This window comes from Nematocida ausubeli, assembly GCF_000738915.1.
Source record: "Nematocida ausubeli strain ERTm6 chromosome Unknown supercont2.5, whole genome shotgun sequence".
Taxonomy (NCBI): Eukaryota; Fungi; Microsporidia; genus Nematocida; species Nematocida ausubeli.
In genome coordinates this window covers 456471-479743 of record NW_026515638.1, presented here as the reverse complement: position 1 = coordinate 479743, position 23273 = coordinate 456471, and the positions used below count along the sequence as shown (strand labels likewise).

The following is a 23273-nucleotide window of genomic DNA, read 5'->3' as shown; positions in this document are numbered from 1 at the left end:
ACACATTGTAATTAGGTGTATGGAATTAGTTGCATATATTTATATATTTATTAAGAAGTCTATAAACAGACTGTTTTTTAATTCTTTAGCAACGGGAGATTATTATTCTTAGGGTAGCCATGCATATATGCATTGGCGCTGGGCATTTTATTCTGTGTTGTATTAATTTAGTTTCTTTTGCTCTTATTGCATTATGGATATTTTACAGTAAAAAGTTTGGGGGATTAATTTCTTGAATGGGTGATGAAAAGTACAAGCACTCCTTGCTTTCATACTGTGCTACACAGGGCGTGGCTGCGCTCTGCCTTATCTCGGTTGCATACGCATCTATGCTTAGGCTCGCTCCCATTATGCGCTACGGGGTGCTGATCAATGAGTTTGACCCTTGGTTTAATTTTAGGTGCTCTGAGTATATCTGGAACCACGGGATACTGCAGTACTTTACGTGGGTGGATAGTAAGACCTGGGTACCTGATGGAAGGGAGATATATAAAACTGCATATCCCATGCTATTCGTTGTGTCAAATATGATCCACTGTGTATTGAACACTTTTGTCCGGGTTGATCATTACACTGTCTGCTGTCTTACGCCGCCCATCATATTTGTTGGATGCCTATTTCTTGTACGCCAGGTGGCTGCAGAATTCTTCTCCTCTAGCTCTGAAAAGCATTTAGGTGTGTGGATTTCCATTGCAATCTTCAGTATGTCAGGCAGTGTCTTTGAGAAAACTATGGCTGGCGCATATGACTACGAGGGGCTATCCCTTTTTATGTCGCTCTTGATACTGTACATGTACATTTTGCAGATAAAGAACAAAATAAAGTCTGTGTGGGGCAGAGGAATCATTGGTGTTTGCATAGGAGTAGCACAGGGTATTTTCAATCTGTCCTGGGGCGGAAGCATTTTTATGGACTTGCTTCTATATGCGCATTCTTTTGTGAGTTTTAGTAATTGGAGAATTCTAGCCTGCAGTGGGCTGGTTACAATGGGAGTGGATTGGGCGGCCCCCTTTTTATGGGTTGCCAAGCCTGTTAACATAGGAAAACTGCTGTCGTTTTGTCTTTTAGAAAGCGCAAATGTGCTATTACATGTATCTCGCAAAGCGCAGATCAAGCATTTTTATGCTATGGTAGGGTCAGCTATTCTTGTGCTTCTTTTAGTGGGACTAGGAATATTTAAGACAACTAAGTCAGGCGCTCTGCTTCTGGAAAAAATTAAACAGAAAGACAAAATATACAATGTTTTATATAAAAAGCGAGCGCATCCGTTGGTCTCTTCAATAGTAGAGCACAGGCATGCAACAAAAGAACAAATAATAGACATGTGCGGGCCTTTAATGGTGGTAGCGCCTATTTTAATGGTGTGGGGCACTGCACAGCTTGGCTATAAAAAGAAGAACAGTCTTCTTCTGGTTATGCTGGGGGGATTTGCGTTGTCCACACTAATGTTTCTGCACATGGAGAGGTTTGCCTTTCTTGTAGCGCCCTTTTTGGCGATCTTTTCTGCAGATGCATTTTGCAAGGTTATGTTTGCACAGCCCATACATACAAAGTTCCGTGGTATGGGGCTGCTTTTTGTTCATAGGCAAGCCAAGATCCTGGTAGGTGTGTTTATGCTGTTCCATGTCCTCTCCTGTTTTGGTACAATGCACACTAAGTATAAGCAGGTAATTGTGGTCATGGATGGGCATGTAAATGGGGAGCCAGTAATTGCAGACGACTTCAGAGAGAGCGCAATGTACATGAAGTATAACTTGCGTCCAGACTCTGTTATTCTAAGCTGGTGGGATTATGGATACCAAATAACAGGAATGAGTGGGCTTTCAACAGTGATAGACAATAACACAAACAACTATGCAAGAATCTCAGAGGTAGCAAGCATTCTAGTGTCTTCGGAAGAAAAAGTGTCAAGAGAGCATGCATTCCTAAAGAAAATAGTTCCAGATTTGGACACTGATCTGTATATATATACGGTGTGTGGGTATACTTCCCAATACGCGCTTTCTGATCTGAACAAGCTGCAGTGGATAGCCAAAATAGCAAAGGAGGCAGATGGCTCGGTTGACCCTGCTGCATACTACTTTAAGGCAAACGGGGCTGTGCACTACTCACTCCACGGTCTGTCTGATGTAGACATGGCGAATGAGAAGATCGAAGATGCACCTCTGTACATTTCTCCTGCAATGAGAGATTCTCTTCTTTTTAAGCTATGCTTCTACCAGCATACAAATTCAGTTACTCTTCATAACCTTAAGCTAGTGCACGAGTCATCAAACGGGATAGTCAGGCTCTACAAAATAGCAGAATAGTGTGAGCTTCTCAATATAGTGCACTACTAAGCGCCTATCTCAGGAGTAGTGCTGAGCCAGCGCATAGGGAGCTGCATAATCTCTTTGCAAGCAGACAGAATTTAGAAAAGAAGTTCTAATGTTTTCTGATACTCCCTGAGAGCTTTAAATAAACGACCAAATCACAAAATATCTAAGTTTACTATGTTCTAGTCCTGTTATTAAAAATATATTTGTGGGTTACTGGTGTTATGCCTTTGTATTTGGTGCATGTGCGATGAAAAGACAGCAGAGCATGAGCGCGTGAATATAGCTTCTCTGGTGCTATTAATTTTTAAATATCATAGAAATGCTTGGACAATTTTATGTAGCGCTGAGTGAATAGAACGGCTCAGAAGGGGTCTATTTGTCATGTAATTCGGAAAGTGCAAAGAAGAGCATGCAACGCTTGCAGCTTTTGAAGCAACCAGATATATTAATATCTGCAATGTAATTAACTATTTATTTTTAAAATTTCTTAAAAAATAATGAGAAAAGGCCTTTTCATAGTACTACTTCTATCTATTATGGGATGCATGGCGGCAACCGAGCAGATCAATTGCTATTTAAATAGCATTAAGCGAAAGGCCAAGGAGCTATGTGAAAAAATCGGAGGCGTAGAAGGAGTCAAAGACAAATTTCACAAGCACGTGGTGCCCGTGGGACAGAAAATAAAGGACCACTCAAAGGCTCTTGTTGCAAAAGCAAATGATTTTGGAAAGAACCAGGCAGTTCCGCACGCCAAGAGAATCTATGAAAATATAAAACAAAGCATATCAAAGGGCAAAGAGGAGAAAGAAATGCAGCTGGCAAAGTCTGAAGCTGAAAAGAACAAGCAAGTTGCAGAAACAGCGCCCATGGGTGAGGAGGCGCATGTTGAAAATTCAGAAAATGAGAAGACCAAAATAGACGAACTTGAAAAGTTCCTGCATGAGCTTCTAAAAAGCATCAAAGAAAAAGAAGGAAATCATGGTGACTTTGAAAACGACTACAATTCTGATTTAGATGGGGAGCTAGAAAACGAAACTGCAAGAGATTCAACAAGCGGAGAGCGAGGGCAGCCTACTGAGGAAGATCTAAAGAAAGACCTTTAAGCTAATAAATTTTTATTCGAGAAATACTTTTTCTTTTTGCTACCCTACTATGACATACAACTTTTGCGACGAGTATGGCAGGCCGTATGTTTTAATACGGGAGCAGGAGACGCGGCAGAAAACCGAAGAAAAGAACATTCTGGCAGAGAACATTGACAACTTCTGTGGCATTGTGGACACGCTAAGCACTTCGGTGGGGCCGTTTGGAGCAGATAAAGCAATAATAAGCGCAGATGGAGAAGTAACCATAACAAATGACGGCGCGACCATTCTAAAAGAGATGGATCTTGAGGGAACTCCAATGGGAAGGCTAATTACGCAGCTCAGCTCAGCGCAGGATGATGAAGTGGGAGATGGAACCACAAGCATAGTAATAATAGCGGCATCTCTTCTGAAAGAGGCCAAAAAACTTGCAGCAAAGGGAATGCATCCGCTAAAAATAATTAGAGGATACGAAGAAGCGCTAGAAATAGCACTTGGCGTTATTGAGAAGGAGTCAGTGCAGCCAGCAAAAGAAGAGCTCCATGCCATGATGGAGAAGGTTGCGCAAAGCACTCTGTGCAGCAAGGTAGTGAGCAGAGACATTGACAACTACATAAAAATAGCAATTGAAGCAGTGGAGGCTGTGCAGGATGCGCGGGGAGAGGCCAACCTGGAGCTGATTAAGATTGAAGGAGAAACCCAGATGGGAATGAGTGAGCTAATTAAAGGGGTATATATTTCAAAGGAATTTAGCCATTTCCAGATGCAAAAGGAAATAGAAGATGCAAAAATAGCAATCCTTGCGTGCCCGTTCGAGCCACCTAAGGTAAAGATAAAACACGACCTGAACATTACCACAGTGGAGGAGTTCCAGGAGCTCTCAAACTACGAAAAGAAGGTTTTTGCAGAGATGATACAGACCATAAAGGACTCAGGTGCCACAGTGGTACTGTGCCAGTGGGGGTTCGATGACGAAGCAAACTCTCTTCTTATGCAGGCAGGCATCTCTGCAGTAAGATGGGTTGGCGCACAGGAGCTAGAGATGGCAGCAATCCACACAGGAGCACACATTGTCTCAAGATTTGAAGATCTAACAGAGGAGTCTCTGGGAAGCGGGTGCGTGGTTGAAGAGAGCGGGAGTATAAGAATAAGAAACCCAGAAAAAACCTGCGCGGTGACCATACTTGTACGAGGAGCAACAGCTGCTATAATTGAAGAGACAAAAAGAAGCATGCAGGACGTGCTCTGCGTAGTAAGAAACCTTATAAGAGATCCAAAGGTAGTGAAGGGAGCAGGCACAATTGATCTGCTTTGCGCAAAGGCAATAGTAGAAGGAATGCCAGGATCGATAGGAAATGGATACTCAAAGGCTTTGCAGGAGCTACCCATGGCCTTGGCGCGTAATATGGGCGAGGACCCTATTGCAAAAATATCAGAGGGCATTGCAGACAATATATGGGAGGGCGCATACTCCAAGAAGCACCAGCTAATACTAGCCACACAAACTGCTAAGTCCATCATACGAATTGATGATGTTTTTGGAGTATAATAAATATGCTAATTAAGTGCTACTCTAGTGTTCTATATTTTATAAAAGATCCGAAGTTTGTTGGGTTGAATTTACTGCATTGCGTATATTGTATACGTATTGTGCTTACTGTTGTATATATATTTTCAGGCCAAGAAGAGTATTTGTATTTGAAGGAATTCTAGGCCCATTCAGAATATCTCAGATTTGTTTATTATATAAGTACAGCACCATTTTCTAGTGTGCTTTAGTGCTAGGTATACTCTAGGAAATACAGACAGAGAAAAGTGCATCATCCAGCAATTTGTACCTACCACAGAGTGCTTCATTTGCTATGCTATGGCTTGAGCCGGCACTTAGCTACCTGTGCTGCATAATATACCCAACCCATAGCTAAAGGTGTGCGTGGCAGGTAACATTGTTTAATGCATGCATAAAATGCGCGACATGCATGTTGCAAACAAAGATATGTTCTTTGGCCACAACAAATAAACACAGCTCCTATTTGTATTCGCATGCATTTCTTGGAATGGGATACATTTCTTTTTTAATTAATCCTATACTAATCCTATATATAGGACATTTTTTTTTCTGCCTTATGTGTATGGCAACAAGAAACAGTACTGTTCCAGATGGTGGCAAGGTCGACTTTAGACTGCCAGCAGATATAAAGCCAATATCGTACGACTTAGACATAGTTCTAAAAGAGAACAACAGCAAATTCGCAGGAGCTGTATCTATTAGGGCCGATGTTATGGAGGACACAGATAAGATATCATTCCACATGAAAGAGCTAAAGATCGAGAGTATGCAGGTTGTTATACTGGAGGATTCAGGAGAAACTCTAGTGCATTTGCTGGATAGTGTACAGAACATACCAGAGGAGGTGCCAAACTCAATTGCAACAGTAAGGACAACAAAAAAGCTGCAGAAGGGCAGCGAGATTCTGATAAACATAAAATACATAGGAAATGTATCAGATGACATGGCTGGGTTCTACAAAAGCGAGGATAAGGAGGGAGGCGTGACCAGGTATATATACTCTACACAGTTTGAGGCAACGTCTGCCCGACTTGCATTCCCCTGCTGGGACGAGCCAATATTCAAGGCAATGTTTAACATTTCAATTACAGCGCCCTCAAAGTTCACAGTTCTGTCAAACTCAGAGGTTTCTGACAGAAAAGAAAAAATAGTCTTGGATGCGCCAGGAGAAGAAGACAGCATATCGTATACGAAGCACGTCTTCAAGCCAACACCAATAATGTCCACGTACTTAGTGGCCTGGGTGATTGGAGAGCTGGACTATGTTGAGAAGGAGCGGATTAAGGTGTACACTCCACCCAACCAAAAGCACACAGGAGAGTTTTCGCTGGATGTAGCCGTGCGGTGTTTGAAGTTCTTTGAGGAATTCTTTGGAATTGAGTACCAGATGGAAAAGCTGGATATGGTGGCAATTCCAAACTTCTCGGCAGGCGCCATGGAGAACTGGGGGCTGGTCACATATAGGTCATCTTCTCTGTTATACAGAGAGGAAAGCACAAGTGAGATTCAGAAGGTGTACATTGCAGAGACAGTCTGCCACGAGCTGGCACACCAGTGGTTTGGAAATCTTGTAACAATGAAGTGGTGGAACGACCTGTGGCTGAATGAGGGATTTGCCACATGGGCCGGAACACTTGCTACAGCATACATGGCAGAGGACATAAAGCTGGTGTACAACCCATGGGAGCTGTTTTTGGAAGGGGACATCACTCGCGGAATGATCATGGATGGAAAGATGTCTACGCATCCAATAAATGTAAAGGTGGACTCTGTTGGAGAAATATCCTCAATCTTTGATGCCATCTCGTACTCAAAAGGTGCGTCTATGATTCACATGCTGTCAAAGTATGTGCACGAGGAGTATTTCATGAAGGGGCTGCGAAAGTACATACAGAAGTACAAGTATGGAAATACAGAGACTAAAGACCTGTGGGCAGAGATTGATGGAGGAGACAACGAAATCATAAAGTCAATGTCAAACTGGATAGACACCCCGGGCTTCCCACGCATCCAGGTGTCAATGGATAATGGAAGTTTTGTTTTGAAGCAGTCAAGATATCTGCCTGCAAAGGACCTGGAGGGCGCAGGACAGGAGAGGCCCGAGCAGTGGATGGTCTTCTTAACAAAGAAGGTCTTTGCAGAGAACTCAGCCCCTGAGGAGCACTCTTTGATGTTTACAGAGAAAGAGAGAAAGATGCAGGAAGAAAATGGATATATCATGTTCAATGCGGATTCCACTGGATTCTACCTAATGGAGTATTCAGACGAGGTTCTGGAGAAGCACATACTTCCACTGCTTGCATCAGACAGCCTTACCCAGTTTGATCGATTTGGCATTTTCCGAGACATGATGCGTCTGTCTAAGGATGGGCACAAGGATGCAATATACTCTTTGAACGCTCTTCAGTATGTGAAGGAGACAGAGAGGGCATTTATTGTGTCTCTTGTGTCTGAATACCTAGAGATGGTTAGAAATCGATTTAGAAACGAAAAGGACATTGATCTGGCAGTTTCAACAGAGATCTCAAATCTTTTGCAAAAGTACATTGATGGAGTGTCAAGTTTTGAGAGTACTCCAGAGGACTCAGAAACCAAGAAGCTAAGGATTATTGCAGTGTGTATTCTCTCGCAGATTCCAGACTCACCTATCCAGAAAGAAGTAATGCGGCTTGCAGAGGCAAACGAGCTTTCAAAGGTGCACAAGGATTATAAGATGAGTATGTACATCTCATATGCCAAGTTTGGAGGCGAGAAGGCATATGATTTCTTGAATGGAATAATACAAAACCGAACTGCAGATGAAAATGAAAAGCTGCGGGCAATAAGGGCCATCTCATTTAGCGAAGAGAAGCTAGAAGATGCATTCAAGCTTTTCTCTGAGAGAAACCAATATATCAAGAGCCAGGACAAGTTCCGAATGGCTGATGGTCTGGCCAGACACCCCAACCAAAGAAAAACTCTTGACATGTTCCTTTCGCAGTTTAACAGAATCAAAGAGCTCTTCCAGACAACCAAGGATAATGTGGCAAGATTTGTCGAGGTCTTTATTGCAGTGCAGTACACAAGAGAAAACATTGAAATATGCCGAGAATTCTTCAGTAAAGAAGAAAACATTGACGATGCATGGGTATCCGCCATCAAGAAAGGGCTTGATGCAGCCGAAAACACAAACCGGTTCTATGAACAGAATCTTAATGTGCTAAAGGAGTGGGCCGAGAAAGCCAAGCAGGAATAGTTTATCTGAATGGATCTGATCATATGAAAAGCAATAAAGTAATTACTTTAATTTTCTGCTATTTATATTTTATTCTAAACCTATTATATGGTTTAAATTCACAGAGTTAGTGTTCTATGTTCAACTACTAGTATTTATTTTTCTATTAAGTAGGCCTTTCTATTATAATCAGACAGTATGCCTATTAGTGCTTGGATAATTATGGTGAAAATCTCACATCATTGTTTCAAGGGAACAAGAAAATATTAATGATAAAAAGAAATTCTCTTCAGAAAGAATTCCACATATCAAAAGACCACTCCATTAAACTATAAGAAAATGTTTTAAAAAATGACACATATAAACAGTAAGAAATATATCGAATAGAAATACAAAGGAATATAGGCACCAAAGGCATTTGCAGTGGGGTGATAGTAAACCTTTCTTGACAGCTACAATATCTATTTTAGACTACTATTTTCTGGCTGGAAAATCACCCCTTTTGGGAACATCACTTTTGATTGGTATGTATTTTTTATTTATATCATTGGTTTTTAATAAAGTAGTGTATATATACCTCAACACATGCATAGAGTAGAGTAATGAAAGCAATAGTTAAGTTTTTTATTTCTGCTATGGCATTGCTCACCATAGGTGTAGCTATTGGCGTGTATATATATAACAAAAAAATCCATTTAAAGAAAAATAATCTGCAGGATAGTGGCTCTACTCATAAACCATTAGAAAGCCCTTCAACTGTTAATAAAAATAGGGGAAACCCTACAGATGTAGCTATTAATAGTGCTTCTGTAGATGATTTAAATAGTTCATATAAGGAACATGCAGCAAACAGTTCATATGAGGGACATGATGCAAATAATTCATATGAGGAACAAAGCTCAAATAATGTATATGTGGACTGTAGTAAAAATACTTCTGCTACAATAAAAGAGGGTGCTAAACAAATGAAATCTAGTGAAAACAACTCTACGCCTAAATCTATAGAAGAACAAAAGCAAGAACAGAAATCAGGGTTTTTTAGTACTATTTTTAAACCTGTCTCAAATTTGTTTGGTAGTGAATCTAGTACTAAAGACATTGCAAAAGATGCTAGTCCAAAAACTATTATGAATACAGAGATTCCTTCAAAAGAAAATCCTAAAACACAGCAGATTCCTTCAGAAGAAAATCCCGAAACACAGAAGGTGCCTTCAAAAGTAGATGAAAAAAGTGTTATGACTAAAGAAGAGGAACTTAAAGATATGTTTGGAAAGATATATACGACATATGATAATGATTATATACCAAATGACTATATTAGTGACCAAGAAACTCAAAAAAATATTTTAAAGTGCTTTAATGAAGTTATAATAGAGGAGGTTTATGAAAATAGCAAGCCTAAGCACGTGACTTTGAATAATCTTTTAATAGAATTAAGTGAGATACAAGAGGAAAGTAATGATATTTTACATATAGATTTGAGCTATGTGACTTTTAAATGTCCACCTTTATTTAAAGAAGATAAGTATATGCATCGCTTGTTATTGGGCTACTATAACAGGAAAAATGGCTCTCTAGATAAATTAAAAATAGAAGGCTTTTCTCTAACAGATAAGGATTCTGGGGTTTTTTCCTTCAGTGAATTGCTACGCAGTATAAATAATCTCTGTCTTGAGAATACAGTGGTTTCTATCGATTTACTAAGGGCTATTTCTGAGATGAAGAATCTTCAAGTTTTAGAGCTTGGAAAACAAACTAAAATACTAGAAGACAGTACGCCTGAACTAAATTTGTCAAATATTCAGAAACTATACATGCATGATATAGACAGCACGAGTGCACAGAAAATTCTTCAATCATTGGGCCCAAGAGATAAATATTTAGAGCTTTATATAAGAAGCATTAATTTTATTCCAAGCTCTATTATTAATAACATAAAGTGTCTAGACAAGATTAAAATATTTGACCTTAGTAATACTACCATTGAAAAGGAGCCGGATTTCGGATTCTTAGAAAAAATGAAGAGCCTACATACTCTTAAACTATACAAAATTATGTACTCATCTACAGAAGAACTAAATGAAGAAAACATAAACGAAATACAAGAAAAAGTAGACCTTTTAAATCCTACTTTGCAACAACTAGATGAGAAAAATGATTTACCGAATAATGGAGTATCACTCTTGGCAGAAAACAACATGAAAATAGGAGCACAACTAACTGCATCGCGTATTTGTGTTGATGGAAAGTTATACAATGACTTAGGACTAAGCAAACTAAAGGTTAAAGAGCATGCTAATATAGACATAATTTTTTACATTCTTATACAAGATGGATATAGGTTTTTTCCATATAATATAATGTTCAGCATTGATAAGAAAACTAAAATAGTCGAGATAAAACCAGGTTCAGACATAGAAGCTTGCGAGGCAATTACTAATGCACTTCAGGGCATACCTTATCCATTCACAGAGTGTTCAGATGTAGAAACTATATGTATGCGTATGAGGAGTAGTGGAAAAGTCAAAGCTGGCTTTGCAGATATGTTTTTAAGTAAAATATTTGAGTACTCTGGGGATACAAACACTGTGAAGAATATATGTATTGAATCAAATAAGTTATACGAAATGAGTAAAGATTCTTTTGAAATGTTTAGCGAGAAGTTTAAAGAAGTTTTGAGATTAGAATTAAAGAACATATCTCTAACTGTATCAGAGAAGTTCAAAGAAAATACTGAAACTGGCTTAGATAAACAAACAGGCACATCTTATGAAAAAGTCAATGATTCTACCAAAGACTATTTATTTGAAAGAAAATCTAAGACTGACAAGTTTGAAATGGTAGAACCGAAATAGAAGACTATTTTCTTTGATCTGCGTGCGTATTATTGGGTTTCCTTGCCTTTAGCATGAAACCTTATTCCGCATTATTAATATAGTTGATGTTGGTTATTGCTTTCGAGGTTTTGATTGGAAGATAACACAGTATATGGACTCTGCTTGTATTATTACGCCTACAATCAAATGATTATAAATGACATATATTGCTATTTGCCTATTCAGGAAATATGGCATCATTATGATGTTGGCGAGGTCTATAAATAGACGATGAGAAATAAATCATATCCAGTTTATTATGAGTGAGTCTAATATTTCGAAGAGGCAAAACAAGCTCGTATTATTGTAGGCTTTTCTGGCATATGCTAATATAAATGCTATTGCTGATAAAAACGTAATGGTAATATTCTTTAACACAGTAATGACTTAATTAATTTGTTCAGGCTATTTTGGTATGAGATTTTAAAAATAAATCTAAATTTACCTCTTTACATAGTTTAGAAGAGAGAAAGCTCATTATAATGAAGCCTATTTTTTTAAAAAAGCCAGGATATTATTCTTGCTAGCTCTTAAAAGAGACAGGCACAATAACGCTCTTGCAGATAAAAAAGTATCCAATAGCATGTATCTTGCTGAATGCTAGCTAGAGAATACAATATGTTCTATACTTTCTTGGATATAACCCGTTGTATCACAAAGTATAAGCTGTTCTTAATCCAAAGCAAGCCTCTTTGTAGTGTGTTGGCCTACAACCAAAATCCCAGAAGACAATGACCAGCATCAATCTACATTGCTAATCCGAAGGAGGGTTTCATGCCCTCAAGGTAAGAAAGAAAAATAACCTATATTTTCTTTTATACTCTTATATACACAGCTTAACCATTACAATATGGTGCATTGTATATAGAAATGCTGATTTATGTGAGTTTTGTATGATATGAGAGTGCATATATCGTTGCATTTTACACTCAATTCATAGTCCTCATGTAGAAATTAGTCCAGATAAGCGTACATAACCACTATATGCAAAGCAATTAAAGAGTATATAAATATTTGTATTTGGTAAAGCAAAGTAATATTTAGTAGCACTGCTTTCTTTTGCAGTATACTAAGTGTGGTGAAAACCTATTTTGAGTTGATAAACACACTTTCTTTATATATAGTCATCTGCAGCAGTTTAAATAGACAATTTTATTGCATGTTTACTCGAATGAATTCTATTGATCCATTAAAGGAACTTCTCCTTAGTTGATTTTATTTAGACAAAATACTTGAGAAAATCAACAGCTATGCGACTAATCGGTATAGTGACAATAATAATTATAGTAGTAGGCATGATACTCGGATATGCTATGATGATACATGCCTATAGCACATTATTCGCAAACCGCCCACAGTCTGCAGGGCATTCATCTAGCGGTGACATAAACAACAGATCATCTTTTAAAGAGACTGCTACGCCATCATCTGGACTGAATAGTACCTATTAGACACTCTGTTAAATGCATAATAAAGATTCATCTAACCCTGTATTTTCACACAATCATACATCTTCTCTCTATTTGAAGGCGTAGTTTATACACTGAATATCTGTATGGGTAGTATGCAACCAATATTTGCCCTCTAAAATATAGACCACTTGCATTTTCATGTTATTCAGATGCCTTCCGCCAATTATCTTTTAGCTATTCTCTTTGTAGCATTTTATTAGAGAGCCACATCCGTGCTTAGCATGGTATAAAAAAGCAGCAATAAGCAACTTTTAACTAACTGTATATATGTAAATATTATGTCATTCTAAATAATATTTCTTAAGTATAAACACTAATTAAATATATCTAGCTGCATTATAACACCTAGTATACCCTTAGTCATGGTAATTCTTCTCTAGCAGAATGCACCCTATATGACTCATAGCATCTACTGTGTACACTATTATGTCTTGCTGCGTGCATATTTAGGCTATATCTTAAACAGCAGCTTTTTCTGCGTGTTTATGTGCTTGGTCATCTAGCAGTACACAGAGGCTTCAAAGAAGCATAAAAATTTTAGCTCAGAATGAAACCGTCGCCTTTGCTTGAGAAGCTACTTAGAAAGCACAAATTGGTGGGAAGCCCGCTAAGAGAAATTGCAATAGAGAACGAAACAAACGAGAGTGTTTACGCAAAGCTAAAGGAAAACCCATTCTTCAAGGACATAGAGGAGTGCGAGGCCAAAGGAATTTACCTGTGCTATGATGAGCTAGTGGAGTACTCCATGCCTACATCGCAGAATATAGATGCTACTTCGCATGAAGAAGAGATAAAATACATGGAAAGAGAGCTAAAGGCCATATTTAGAGATGTTCTCAACTCATTCTATCTGGCAAAGAAAGACGATAAATACTACCTTCACATTAAATACAACGAAGAGCCATCCTCCTTGGTGATAGGCCCCCCAGCGATCACAAAAAAACAGCCTGGGAGTAGTGAAGAAATTGAAAGATTCAGAGAAATATGGAACAATAAGGTAGAGTACAGGAAGTTCCAGAGTGGAGAGATTCGCCTGTGTTCTTCTCTAAACACAACTGCACAGGATACAGTTAGGCATAAAATGCTTAGTATGATATTTCATATTAAGACACTTCCAGAAAACCCAGCAAAGGCAGAAGATGGAAAGCGGCGTGGAAGAATTCTTACCCCAACTGTTGCGCTAGACTCAGTGACAATAAAATATATTGAGCTCAACAAAAAGAAAAGCCATGACTCAATTATTAAGTCGCTTGATATTATTCGGGAGTCCTTTCCTGTGAGTCTCTTGGATTCAATATACACCGGAAGTTATAATAGAGGAACGCGTGCAATAGCAGAAGACCGATCTCAGATATACCTAAGGGTGGGAAGAGGGCACCTATGGCCAGAAAAGGATGAGTGCCTCTCTGATGCCTCAATAACTGCTCTAAATGGAATTCTTGGAAAGGCACTGGAGAGGCGAAATAAGATAGAGGGAATAACACCCGACAATACTCTGTTTTCCAGTGTGTTTGGGGAAAGCTTCGAGTTTATCTTTGATGTTCCAATGGAAATGGTATGGCACCAAGATAAATACTATCTAATGAACTTTAGGATTCAGTACGAAAGATTCTTCATGGAAATTGCGCTTGCCCAGAAGGTGTTCCCAAAGCTTTGCGCTCTAGTTAAGACTCTTTTGCATGCGCATGGGATATACCCGCACTACATAGGCAGCAAAGCCGTGGAGATACTATGCTACCGAACAGGATACAAGGCAAATACTCTAGCTGGCGGCTTGCGGGCAGTGCTCTCTACACAGTACTCATATGGGTACACGCTTGATATTCGCCCAGGAAAAAACAAAATTCGTGCCAAAAGCACAGGAAATATAGAGGTAACGCATAGAGATGGTGTCTATACAATTAACCTGCCAAATGAGAGAATGTTCAACAAGATCAACCAGGTATTTAAAAAGGCTCTTCTAATTATGGAAAGCATCCCAGGGGTTACCAGCACACACGAAATATCTTCCTCCTTTAAGGAAATGTTTATCCCAAGCGTGCAGGACATATCGTTCTCTCTCAGCCCAACGCAGATGAAAGGGTACGAGGAGGTATCCCACTACTCCAGTGCGCTTGGAGGTAGCTCTAACAAAGCAGCAGACGAAGTGCATATTAGCAAAATTCTCCATAGCATGGGGTGCATTCCGTACTTCTGCCGCTCAGGAGTAATTCATGTTAGTGTGGATGAAATGGATTCTCTGGATATGATTGTTGGAGCATCACTTCTTCTGACAGGAATGCGGTATATTAATTTACGGGGCCATCAAATACAAGGATGTAAAGAAAGAGTTGAATAAATATTTAGAATTTGTTATTAGCACGTGCAAGAAATAAACACACTCCGTTATGAGAGTTGTGTAGGGTGCTGGAAAACTCACAAGACAGTTTGCTTATTTTAAGATTTCTATATTATTTATCCTAATAGAAGTAATGCAAAGTACCTCTTTTATACTCAATCACTCAGCATCCCCTCTTAGAGGAGTGCAAAAAGCTTTAACACAGCCTGCGCATTCAAATAAATATTTTAGATTCATGCACACTTTTGGGGAGCCTTTATATTGCTCTATTGAATGCTTAAAAATTCCTACCAGCTGACATTTTCTGAGTACACAGTCTGTGCTAGTTTTATGTAAAGTATATTACAGCGCTAGAAAGATCCATCTGGTATATCTTCACGCCCCAAAATATGTTCTAGTGTTTCTATTAACTGAAAGCATTAGGTGCAGCATCTTGCATTATATTTCTTTCATCTAGAAGTATGGTATATTTGTTTTATAAACTTTAAAATATGTTTTTTATAAAATGTCTTCAGAGCTAGCGCACAATGTGAATAGTAAATATATCTGAAGGGTAAAATTTATTTAAAACTCTGGATATAAATTATAATAGAATTTTTGCAACGAGACATTAGTTCTTCTCCTGTGGCTCTGTGTAGTTATCATCTAAGTCACTGTCTCTAGGGTGTAGAGTAAATCTAGGCCCACACTCCTTGATTTCATACCATGGAACTTGATCTTCTGCTGATGCAATTACTGCTTCTATATTTGGGTCTACCTCTGCTTCCTCGTCGGGCTTGTTGTTTGCTTCAATTTCATCTATCTTCTCTTCCTCTTTCTTCTCTGCATTCAGCTTCTTCTCTTGTCTTAGCCTGCTTGCAATGATTTTTTCAGCCTCTCGTGTCTTTTTCTGTATGTGGTAGAAGCGGACGTGTATAGAGTTGTCTAAAATAAAGAAAGATGCAATCTTATCGACATAGTCCTTTGTGGTTGATGGCTCTTCTTCTATCTCCACTGTTGTATTGAATATCTGCAATAGAATGCTCTTTGCCTTTCTAAGACCAGCACTCTTCTCAAAGTCTTCTGTGAAAAGTGTAGTCATTTGTGTGTTTGCTAATGGGTTTCCTAGGAACTTTAGCTCACTCATAGTGTATACCCCAGTTAGCATGAACTTAATGACATCGTATCCTGTCTTGCTTGCTGCTAAGTCAGTTTTTGCAACTGCCCACATAATTGGTGCAGGGCTTTTCTTTCGCGTCTCAATAACCAGTATGTTTTCTGCATCTCGCATGTCGGCAATATCTGCTACGTCATAGATTGAGAATCTTTCCTTTAGCTTTGAGTCTCTTACAGTGTTCTCTGGGAGCAATGAAGTAAGATCGCTCACTAGCTGTCTGCATGCACCCGGTGACTTTAGCGAAAGAAGAAGAAGAGTCTTTTTTGGGGTATGGCTGGAAGTCACAGTTTTAGTCGATGCACACTGCACTTCTGGCACTTGCCTGCCCACTTCTTCTGGACAGCACATCTCCTTGCTGTTCTCATTTGCTATTGATGCCTCTGCAATCATATTTTCAGTTCCAACAGTCTCTGCGTGGTTCATTGAAAAATTTTAGCTGACTCATTTGTCTATATTTATATTTATTAAACTAAAAGTGCTTCAGCACAGAAATGCTAGTGGAGATACTTGATGGAATAGACGGATGTCTTATATACATAAAAAGCGCAGAGTACTCCCCAGAAAATGCAGCAATACAAAACATACTCAAGAACCCGCATAAAATATACAAAGAGAATGAGTACACAATAATTCGAGCAAATAAGATCTTTGAAACACCAGAGACAAGCTCTCTGGAAATGCAGCTGAACAGTGAATTGGAAGAGAATATGGTGCGTCTGCTGAAGACAGTAGTATGCCCGTGCAGGTGCACAGCTGTTGAGAATGAAAGTGTTTTGAGGCTTCCTGCAGACGGGTGGGAAGAGTTGATTGATATGTGGTCCTGCCACTGTAGAGAGTTTGCACACCTAGCAGAGCAAGACATAAAGCCAAAAAAGAATGGTGTTCTATATTCTACACTATATCTAGTTATAGAGAATGAAAGAGTGCCAAAGTGCATACGCAGTAGCATGGAGTGTGACAAGAAGGATGACCAGCAGATGTATACAAAAGTATTCTACAACCAAATTACAACAGGCATGCCAGATGAATACTTTCTGTTCTACTATCTATATGATGCCCTGCAGACAAGACAGGAGATAGAAGTAGTAGGGGAGCACGGAACATACAATATTAGACTTCTTGACATAACGTATATATATCATGGTGAAACAACTGACTCACCAGTTTTCAATCTCTCACTAAAATTAGCATATAAGGAGGTGCCGAGTGACAAAAACCAGCAAGCAGGCTTGCCCTACATAAACAAATACTACACAGAGACTTTGATTAGCTTATTGCATAAGAATAGAATTAGCATAGAAATGAACAAAAGAACTGTTTCATTTATCTCCAAGATACTGTAGATGACTACTAGTCTATTCATGAAGAACTCTTCTGTATGCTCATTTATTTTTCTCTAAATATGCATGTACTATTAAATTCTCCATTTCCACCAAATATATACATATTACTCATAGAGATTGTATCATCTGTAGATAACCATCTGCATAGCGGTGTTGATAACTATTCTGTGGCCTTAGTGCACTGAATTGGCATGGAGGAGTAATGTGCTTAAGAATTATAGAAGATAATTTTTTTGAATGCTCAATAACTCTATGCGCTATGGCTTACTGCTTTGCCAGCACTTGCACCATTTTCATATATGTCTTGCAGTAATATCTTAAGTAAATTGCAGCCCATCCACTGTAACTTACAAAACTCTCTAGAATAGAGATATATGCATATAGTTATAGCTAAGTAACTAGAGTCTAGTTTTACTATACCAAAAAGCCACACAATACCCAAAAAGATCAGTGAAATTAGAAAATGCACATTTCATGTGATGCAAAGAAAATACAGTAGATTTTCATAGGTAATAAGAAGGCTTGTATTATTTGGGAAAACACTAAGGGCTTTCTTCTTAAATAATGTACACCATCAAGATTTAAGGAAATTCAAATAGTACTCTTGGTTTTACTTGAAACAACCTTAGTAAGTATTTCCTACTAAGCAGCATAAAACTAGAAGAAATAAATAGAAATATTTTTGCTGCATTAAATGGAAAAGTACACAGAATTTAGCGACCCTGTGACAGGAATCAATCCATACGTCAGGATTACTAAATACAAGATATTGCTATTTCCAGTTTTATTCTTCAACCTTATTATAAATGCAGTTTTGTACATGCCAGTGTTCCTATACAAGTACTTCTGGTCAGGCATCTTTACACCACTGGCAAATCCGATTCCAAAGAAACTAAAGAAAACAGGAGGAACATACATATGTACATACACATCCATTTTTGATGTAAACAACCTGTATAGAATATTTGGAAGCCCTTCTATATATGCAGTTCAAGATAGAAAGATACTCAAGATAGACAGATACAATGTGCAAACATATACTAGCATTGAAAACATTCATAGAGCTGTCCAGTCTCAAAATACTGTTATTCTTCTAATGGGGGGCGGAATGACAAATGGAGAGATATACATAAATACAACGGAAATAGAAGATGTTCCTGAAATAGACGGTTTTATATCCCTGAAATACACCCCAAGCACATCATATAACATTAATTTGTTCAATACGTGGATATATCCCCAGTTTACCTCTAGGGCTGCCTCTTTCCTTTACTATTTGGTTTTCTATATAACTATGAATGGCGGCACACCTGTCTGCAAAATAACAGTTGCAAATACACTTGCAGACCTATCAGATAAAACAAAAATAGAAATATCAGGATCACACAACTCAACAACAACAAAAAAGTTTTTTAAAGCTTTTGCTTTGATAAATAAATGAAAGGTGTATTTTAATTACTTGTCACTTATGCTTTCTGCCATCGCATCATACGCATCTCCAAAGAATCCTCGAAGTGCCCCTGCAAGCCCTAGTGCTATTTCTGATAGCTCAGGTGACTCAGTAAATCTCTTCATTTCTTCATACACCTTAGATGTTTGCTCTGTGTACTCCTGTTTGTATTTCTCTTCTTCCTCTGCTGATCTCGCAGCCTCTACACATTGTCTTAGATCTAGTATCTTCAGTCTGCTATCATCTATCTCAAGAGACATGTCCTTGAGCTCTTTAAGTAGATCCATAACCCGATTTATGCCTTCTTTAAGCTGCACACGTGACGCAGACACTTTCTTCAGCGAGTATGAGAGGCCTTCAAACTGCCTGGATGCTTCTCCTGCTGTGTTATTGGCCAGCACCAGAGAAGACCCTGCGAAGAGACCAAACACGTCTACTTCTTCTTTTGATACTTCTGTTCTTGCTCTGCCTTGTTTCTTTATGCTTTCTTTTACGAGCTCTAGCCCGGATGCCAAACTGCTAGTTATATTGTCGTATATAGATGATGTAGTGAATGCTTGCTGCAGGGCCTGCAGTTCGATTTCCATTATTTTTATGGACTCTCTGGTTTTTTTGTACTCTTTCTCTGCGTCTAAGTATGCGCCTGTGTGCTGTGTCTTTTTGTACTCCTTTGTAAACTTGTCCTTTAATCTTGTTTTAAGCTTTGCATAGTCCATTATTTACTTAAAGAAAAATCCTTTTATATGCATATGTAATGAAATTATAATTAGTCCATTTTTTATTCTACAGCCAATTGTTTTTCCTAGCGATGATCCAGTCATACTTTTGAAATGCATCTCATACTAGAGAGTGCATTCGCCATAGAGATAGCTTGCTTTTAGCCTACGCCCTGACCACATAGAATATTCTGCATGAGTTAAAATGGCTAAAATTAATCTATGGGCTGGGGTGAAAAGAGTTTAGTAGACTACTTGGAGTTCTAGCACTATAATTTTAATTACCAGATCACAGGTAGCTACACTCTATAGGCTTGTATTAATTACATGACTAGAAATAATTTACTATTTTAAGTATAATTACCTGGTGGTCAATAAGAAGTGAAGGAGTGCAGTTTTTTCCAGACCTTTTATATGCGCAGTCAAAAGACATATGGGCTTAACATTGCACATTGAAAATATTTATTCTTCCTTAATTTCTTATGCTTGTTCTACTTCAAGATCTGAAGGTGTGTGCAGTAATAGTCTAAATATATGCAGAGAATTTGAAAAAGGAGCTGTTGTCCAAGGTCTCGTTTAAGATGAAGTTAATGTATATTTATTTAACAACATTAGGCTAAAAGTATTCAAATTCAAGCTTCTCCTATATTTCAGAATAAAAAAGTTCCATACAGGACCATGCAGAGTATATGCTTATGCAAGCATGCGCTTAGTACTATCCAGCCTTTTTATTAATGCAGCTCTATAGTAGAATATACTAAAAACCCATATAATCCCAGTCTGCATATAAGCACATTGCCATATGTAGTTCATAAAATGCAAGTATAGCAGACAAGCATACCTTTATTAGTTAAAAGGCTTAAATAAAACTACTATATGCATACATTATGGCAATAGAAAGGGCACTTAATAGACACTTACGAATAGGATTCATAAATGCAGGCATGTTCTTATATGTAGGATTATTCCTACGTGCGCTTTGTTTTATGATTGATCTTTTCTTCTACTTTATCAAGCTCTGAGTCGTTTGATCGCTTGATTTCACTTAGAAGGTTTTCCAGATCTTTCAACTTTTTAGACATTTCTTCTGTTTTGCGCTGCATATCCTTGTAGCTGGTTGCAGTTCTATCCGAAGAAATAGAGTCTAGATCTGGCACTGATGCATTGTCTACTGCCTGCGAAAAGGAAATAGGAATATCTGTTATGCTTTCATTTGCAGGCTCAGATGTTTCGGTATGATCTGTTTCATCTGGGATGACTTCTGGTTGGATGATGGGTTTTCCTTTCGGTTTTTGCTCTGCTCTTGCATATCGTGCGGGTGCTGCCTGTACTTTATGCCCTTTTACAGGATATGCAGGCTGCTCTTTTGCTCTATTTCCCAGATGACTATCATACAGCCTTTTCTTTTTATTTATTTCCATGTATTCGAGTCTCTCTTTTTTCTGCATGTCAGACTTTGAGAGTTTGTCCATTTGCTTGATTAACAGCTCCATCTCCTCGGTGCATGAATACAATGCCTTCTCCTTCAGCTCAGCTCTTTTCTTTAGACGGCTGTATTGTATATGAAGTACCTCGTACTCTCTTCTTATTTTCTGCTTTTCATACGCCATTTCTTCCTTCTCCCGCTTTGCCCTCTCTACTTCTGCGTCCTTATGCTTTATCATGTCCTGCAGTATCTGCTTCTCCTCCTCATGTATATCAGTTTCTTTGTTGCTCACCTTTTTGTCTTGGAGGAGACTTTTTGCAATCTTCTTCTGTGCTTCCAAAGATGTTTCCATCTCAAGCATTCTTTTTCTTTGGGCGGTTGCTTCATCCTTCTGCTTTTTTATCTCTTTAGTTGCCTCTTTTAGCGCCTGGTTTAGGTATTTTACTTCTAGCTTAAGACTGCGATGGGATCCTGTATTGTTATCCAGCTGTTCCCTTGTGGATTTCTCTGAAACCTTTAGTAGCTCATTTTCCCTTCGAAGGTTTTTTGCCTCCTCAGTCACACTCTCAACCATTTTGCATAGTGTAGGCGATATCTTGCTTGACTTTACTAGCTCTGTCAGCAGTTCCGCTGGGAAGTCGTCTCGCACCTTCGGGTCATGCGACTTAAAGAATGCCTCCAGCTCATCATACTGCAGGGCAAGCTGCCTGAGCAATGAAATGGTTGTATCGGCCTGATCAATAGACACACTCATTTTTTTGTCTAAATTATCTGTTTTCTTGCCCATTAGCTTTTTAATATCTTCCTCTACATCGGTGCTTCTCTCTTCTGAGTGTCTCTCACTGGAGCTGTAGCGATCCTTTGTATCCTGCATTTTACAAATAGAAAGCTAATAAAAAATATTAGAAGAATGGATGGGATCTCCATTGAAGGGGTAAGCATGGAAACGTTCAAGATTATTGGGTTTTTAGTTATTGCAGTTGTTCTTCACTACCTCATATATAAGCCGAATGTGCTGGAGAAGATTTATAAGGATGCAAAAAGGCACAGGGTGCTTCTTGAATATAAGAGTGCAGAGTCATATTATCAGAGCATAAAAATCGAAAATAGCCCTGAAAACAATGATTCTTTGCTAGGTAATAAATTGTTCATGGCATCATTTGCAAAAATAAAAGAAAAGCTGCTGCATCAGAGAGAAGCTGATTTATTGAATATGGATATAGAAACGCTTGTGCACGAGATAAATGAGTATGAGGAGTGGATCCTCAACGAAAAAAGAAACCATGCCATGATAGAGCAGTTCTATTTAATGAGACATGCATACCTGAACGAGTACATGTTCATTGTGATGAATGTTATACGAAAAAAGCAGACAAAGGAGTTTTTGCATTTGGAGGAAGTCAATAAAACAATTAGCCTGATTACTAGAAAACTTGAGGCCCAGGATATATCAAACAGCTCATGGGCTGAATATTTAGAAACAATAAGAAATCTGCATTTAGCAGTAAATCATCTTACTACTGACAAAGTAAAGGAAGAGATTGAGAGATATGAAATGCTAAAGAGAATAGGTGAGTTAGAAGGCCACCTTTTGTATCTGGAGCTATTCAGGACTCTCCCAGATATTTCACCAAATAAGTCGAAGGAGTTTAAAAATAGAATATTTAGGCTACACATCATTAGTCAAATGAATAATCTCAGCAATAAATGGAGTATTTTCTTTGGAAAGGTAATTGAGCCCACTGCAATGAATCAGTTAGTAGCCTAAGCAGGAAGAGCAACTATTGAATGAACACCTCAGAATCAAATGATCTTTGTTTCAATACTACATCAAAGTAGTGCAATGCATCTGAAAAATGCACTGAAATGGCTATATTCCACTGGGTGGATTTATGGCCAGAGTCTGCATATTCCGCAGATGCGCGCTTTTATTTAAAGAAGTATTTTATTTTTCTTTACTACTAAGCGCAGCGACAATATCTTATTATTCAGGCTAAGTCTGGAATTTAAATAAATATTGCCTTAGCTAATTTATTCTTACTTATTGAGTGCATTAAGTGAATATGCGGATGCTTCCAAGATATCAAACTAAGACTCGATTTTCATCCATCTAGGCAAATATATTGAATTGCTGCAGTACTTCCCACTTTTAGAAGTAATTTAGACCCATGATATTTAAGTAAAATCCATCAGATAGCTTCATATTCATTCTAAATTAGCACATGCATTTGCAATAGAATGCCTTCATCTAGTAAAAGTCAATAGTAAAATAAGGGGGTATTTGGTATACGCAGGCGTGGTGAAAATAG

At 38.3% G+C, this 23273-nt stretch overlaps 12 protein-coding genes across 12 annotated transcripts; 9 read left to right on the top strand and 3 right to left on the bottom strand.

Annotated features, from left to right (window-relative positions):
* Positions 1-236: 236 nt before the first annotated feature.
* Positions 237-2309, top strand: NESG_02248 (uncharacterized protein; the record flags this gene model as incomplete). The annotated part of the gene is made up of 1 exon (XM_053049857.1): positions 237-2309. One exon carries the CDS (start codon positions 237-239, stop codon positions 2307-2309), a length of 2073 nt encoding a protein of 690 aa, XP_052904028.1.
* Positions 2310-2815: 506 nt separating this feature from the next.
* NESG_02247 (uncharacterized protein) lies at positions 2816-3421 on the top strand (the record flags this gene model as incomplete). The annotated part of the gene is made up of 1 exon (XM_053049856.1): positions 2816-3421. One exon carries the CDS (start codon positions 2816-2818, stop codon positions 3419-3421), a length of 606 nt encoding a protein of 201 aa, XP_052904027.1.
* Positions 3422-3470: 49 nt separating this feature from the next.
* On the top strand, positions 3471-4952 carry NESG_02246 (uncharacterized protein; the record flags this gene model as incomplete). The annotated part of the gene is made up of 1 exon (XM_053049855.1): positions 3471-4952. One exon carries the CDS (start codon positions 3471-3473, stop codon positions 4950-4952), a length of 1482 nt encoding a protein of 493 aa, XP_052904026.1.
* A 577-nt stretch (positions 4953-5529) lies between these two features.
* NESG_02245 (uncharacterized protein) lies at positions 5530-8208 on the top strand (the record flags this gene model as incomplete). The annotated part of the gene is made up of 1 exon (XM_053049854.1): positions 5530-8208. One exon carries the CDS (start codon positions 5530-5532, stop codon positions 8206-8208), a length of 2679 nt encoding a protein of 892 aa, XP_052904025.1.
* Positions 8209-8822: 614 nt separating this feature from the next.
* NESG_02244 (uncharacterized protein) lies at positions 8823-11042 on the top strand (the record flags this gene model as incomplete). Its single annotated transcript, XM_053049853.1, has 1 exon — positions 8823-11042. One exon carries the CDS (start codon positions 8823-8825, stop codon positions 11040-11042), a length of 2220 nt encoding a protein of 739 aa, XP_052904024.1.
* A 2040-nt stretch (positions 11043-13082) lies between these two features.
* Positions 13083-14873, top strand: NESG_02243 (uncharacterized protein; the record flags this gene model as incomplete). Its single annotated transcript, XM_053049852.1, has 1 exon — positions 13083-14873. The coding sequence occupies one exon, from the start codon at positions 13083-13085 to the stop codon at positions 14871-14873; it is 1791 nt and encodes a 596-aa protein (XP_052904023.1).
* Positions 14874-15483: 610 nt separating this feature from the next.
* Positions 15484-16452, bottom strand: NESG_02242 (uncharacterized protein; the record flags this gene model as incomplete). The annotated part of the gene is made up of 1 exon (XM_053049851.1): positions 15484-16452. One exon carries the CDS (start codon positions 16450-16452, stop codon positions 15484-15486), a length of 969 nt encoding a protein of 322 aa, XP_052904022.1.
* Positions 16453-16520: 68 nt separating this feature from the next.
* On the top strand, positions 16521-17372 carry NESG_02241 (uncharacterized protein; the record flags this gene model as incomplete). The annotated part of the gene is made up of 1 exon (XM_053049850.1): positions 16521-17372. The coding sequence occupies one exon, from the start codon at positions 16521-16523 to the stop codon at positions 17370-17372; it is 852 nt and encodes a 283-aa protein (XP_052904021.1).
* Positions 17373-18066: 694 nt separating this feature from the next.
* NESG_02240 (uncharacterized protein) lies at positions 18067-18813 on the top strand (the record flags this gene model as incomplete). Its single annotated transcript, XM_053049849.1, has 1 exon — positions 18067-18813. The coding sequence occupies one exon, from the start codon at positions 18067-18069 to the stop codon at positions 18811-18813; it is 747 nt and encodes a 248-aa protein (XP_052904020.1).
* Positions 18814-18827: 14 nt separating this feature from the next.
* On the bottom strand, positions 18828-19538 carry NESG_02239 (uncharacterized protein; the record flags this gene model as incomplete). The annotated part of the gene is made up of 1 exon (XM_053049848.1): positions 18828-19538. One exon carries the CDS (start codon positions 19536-19538, stop codon positions 18828-18830), a length of 711 nt encoding a protein of 236 aa, XP_052904019.1.
* Positions 19539-20506: 968 nt separating this feature from the next.
* Positions 20507-21838, bottom strand: NESG_02238 (uncharacterized protein; the record flags this gene model as incomplete). Its single annotated transcript, XM_053049847.1, has 1 exon — positions 20507-21838. One exon carries the CDS (start codon positions 21836-21838, stop codon positions 20507-20509), a length of 1332 nt encoding a protein of 443 aa, XP_052904018.1.
* Positions 21839-21874: 36 nt separating this feature from the next.
* On the top strand, positions 21875-22732 carry NESG_02237 (uncharacterized protein; the record flags this gene model as incomplete). The annotated part of the gene is made up of 1 exon (XM_053049846.1): positions 21875-22732. The coding sequence occupies one exon, from the start codon at positions 21875-21877 to the stop codon at positions 22730-22732; it is 858 nt and encodes a 285-aa protein (XP_052904017.1).
* Positions 22733-23273: the final 541 nt, after the last annotated feature.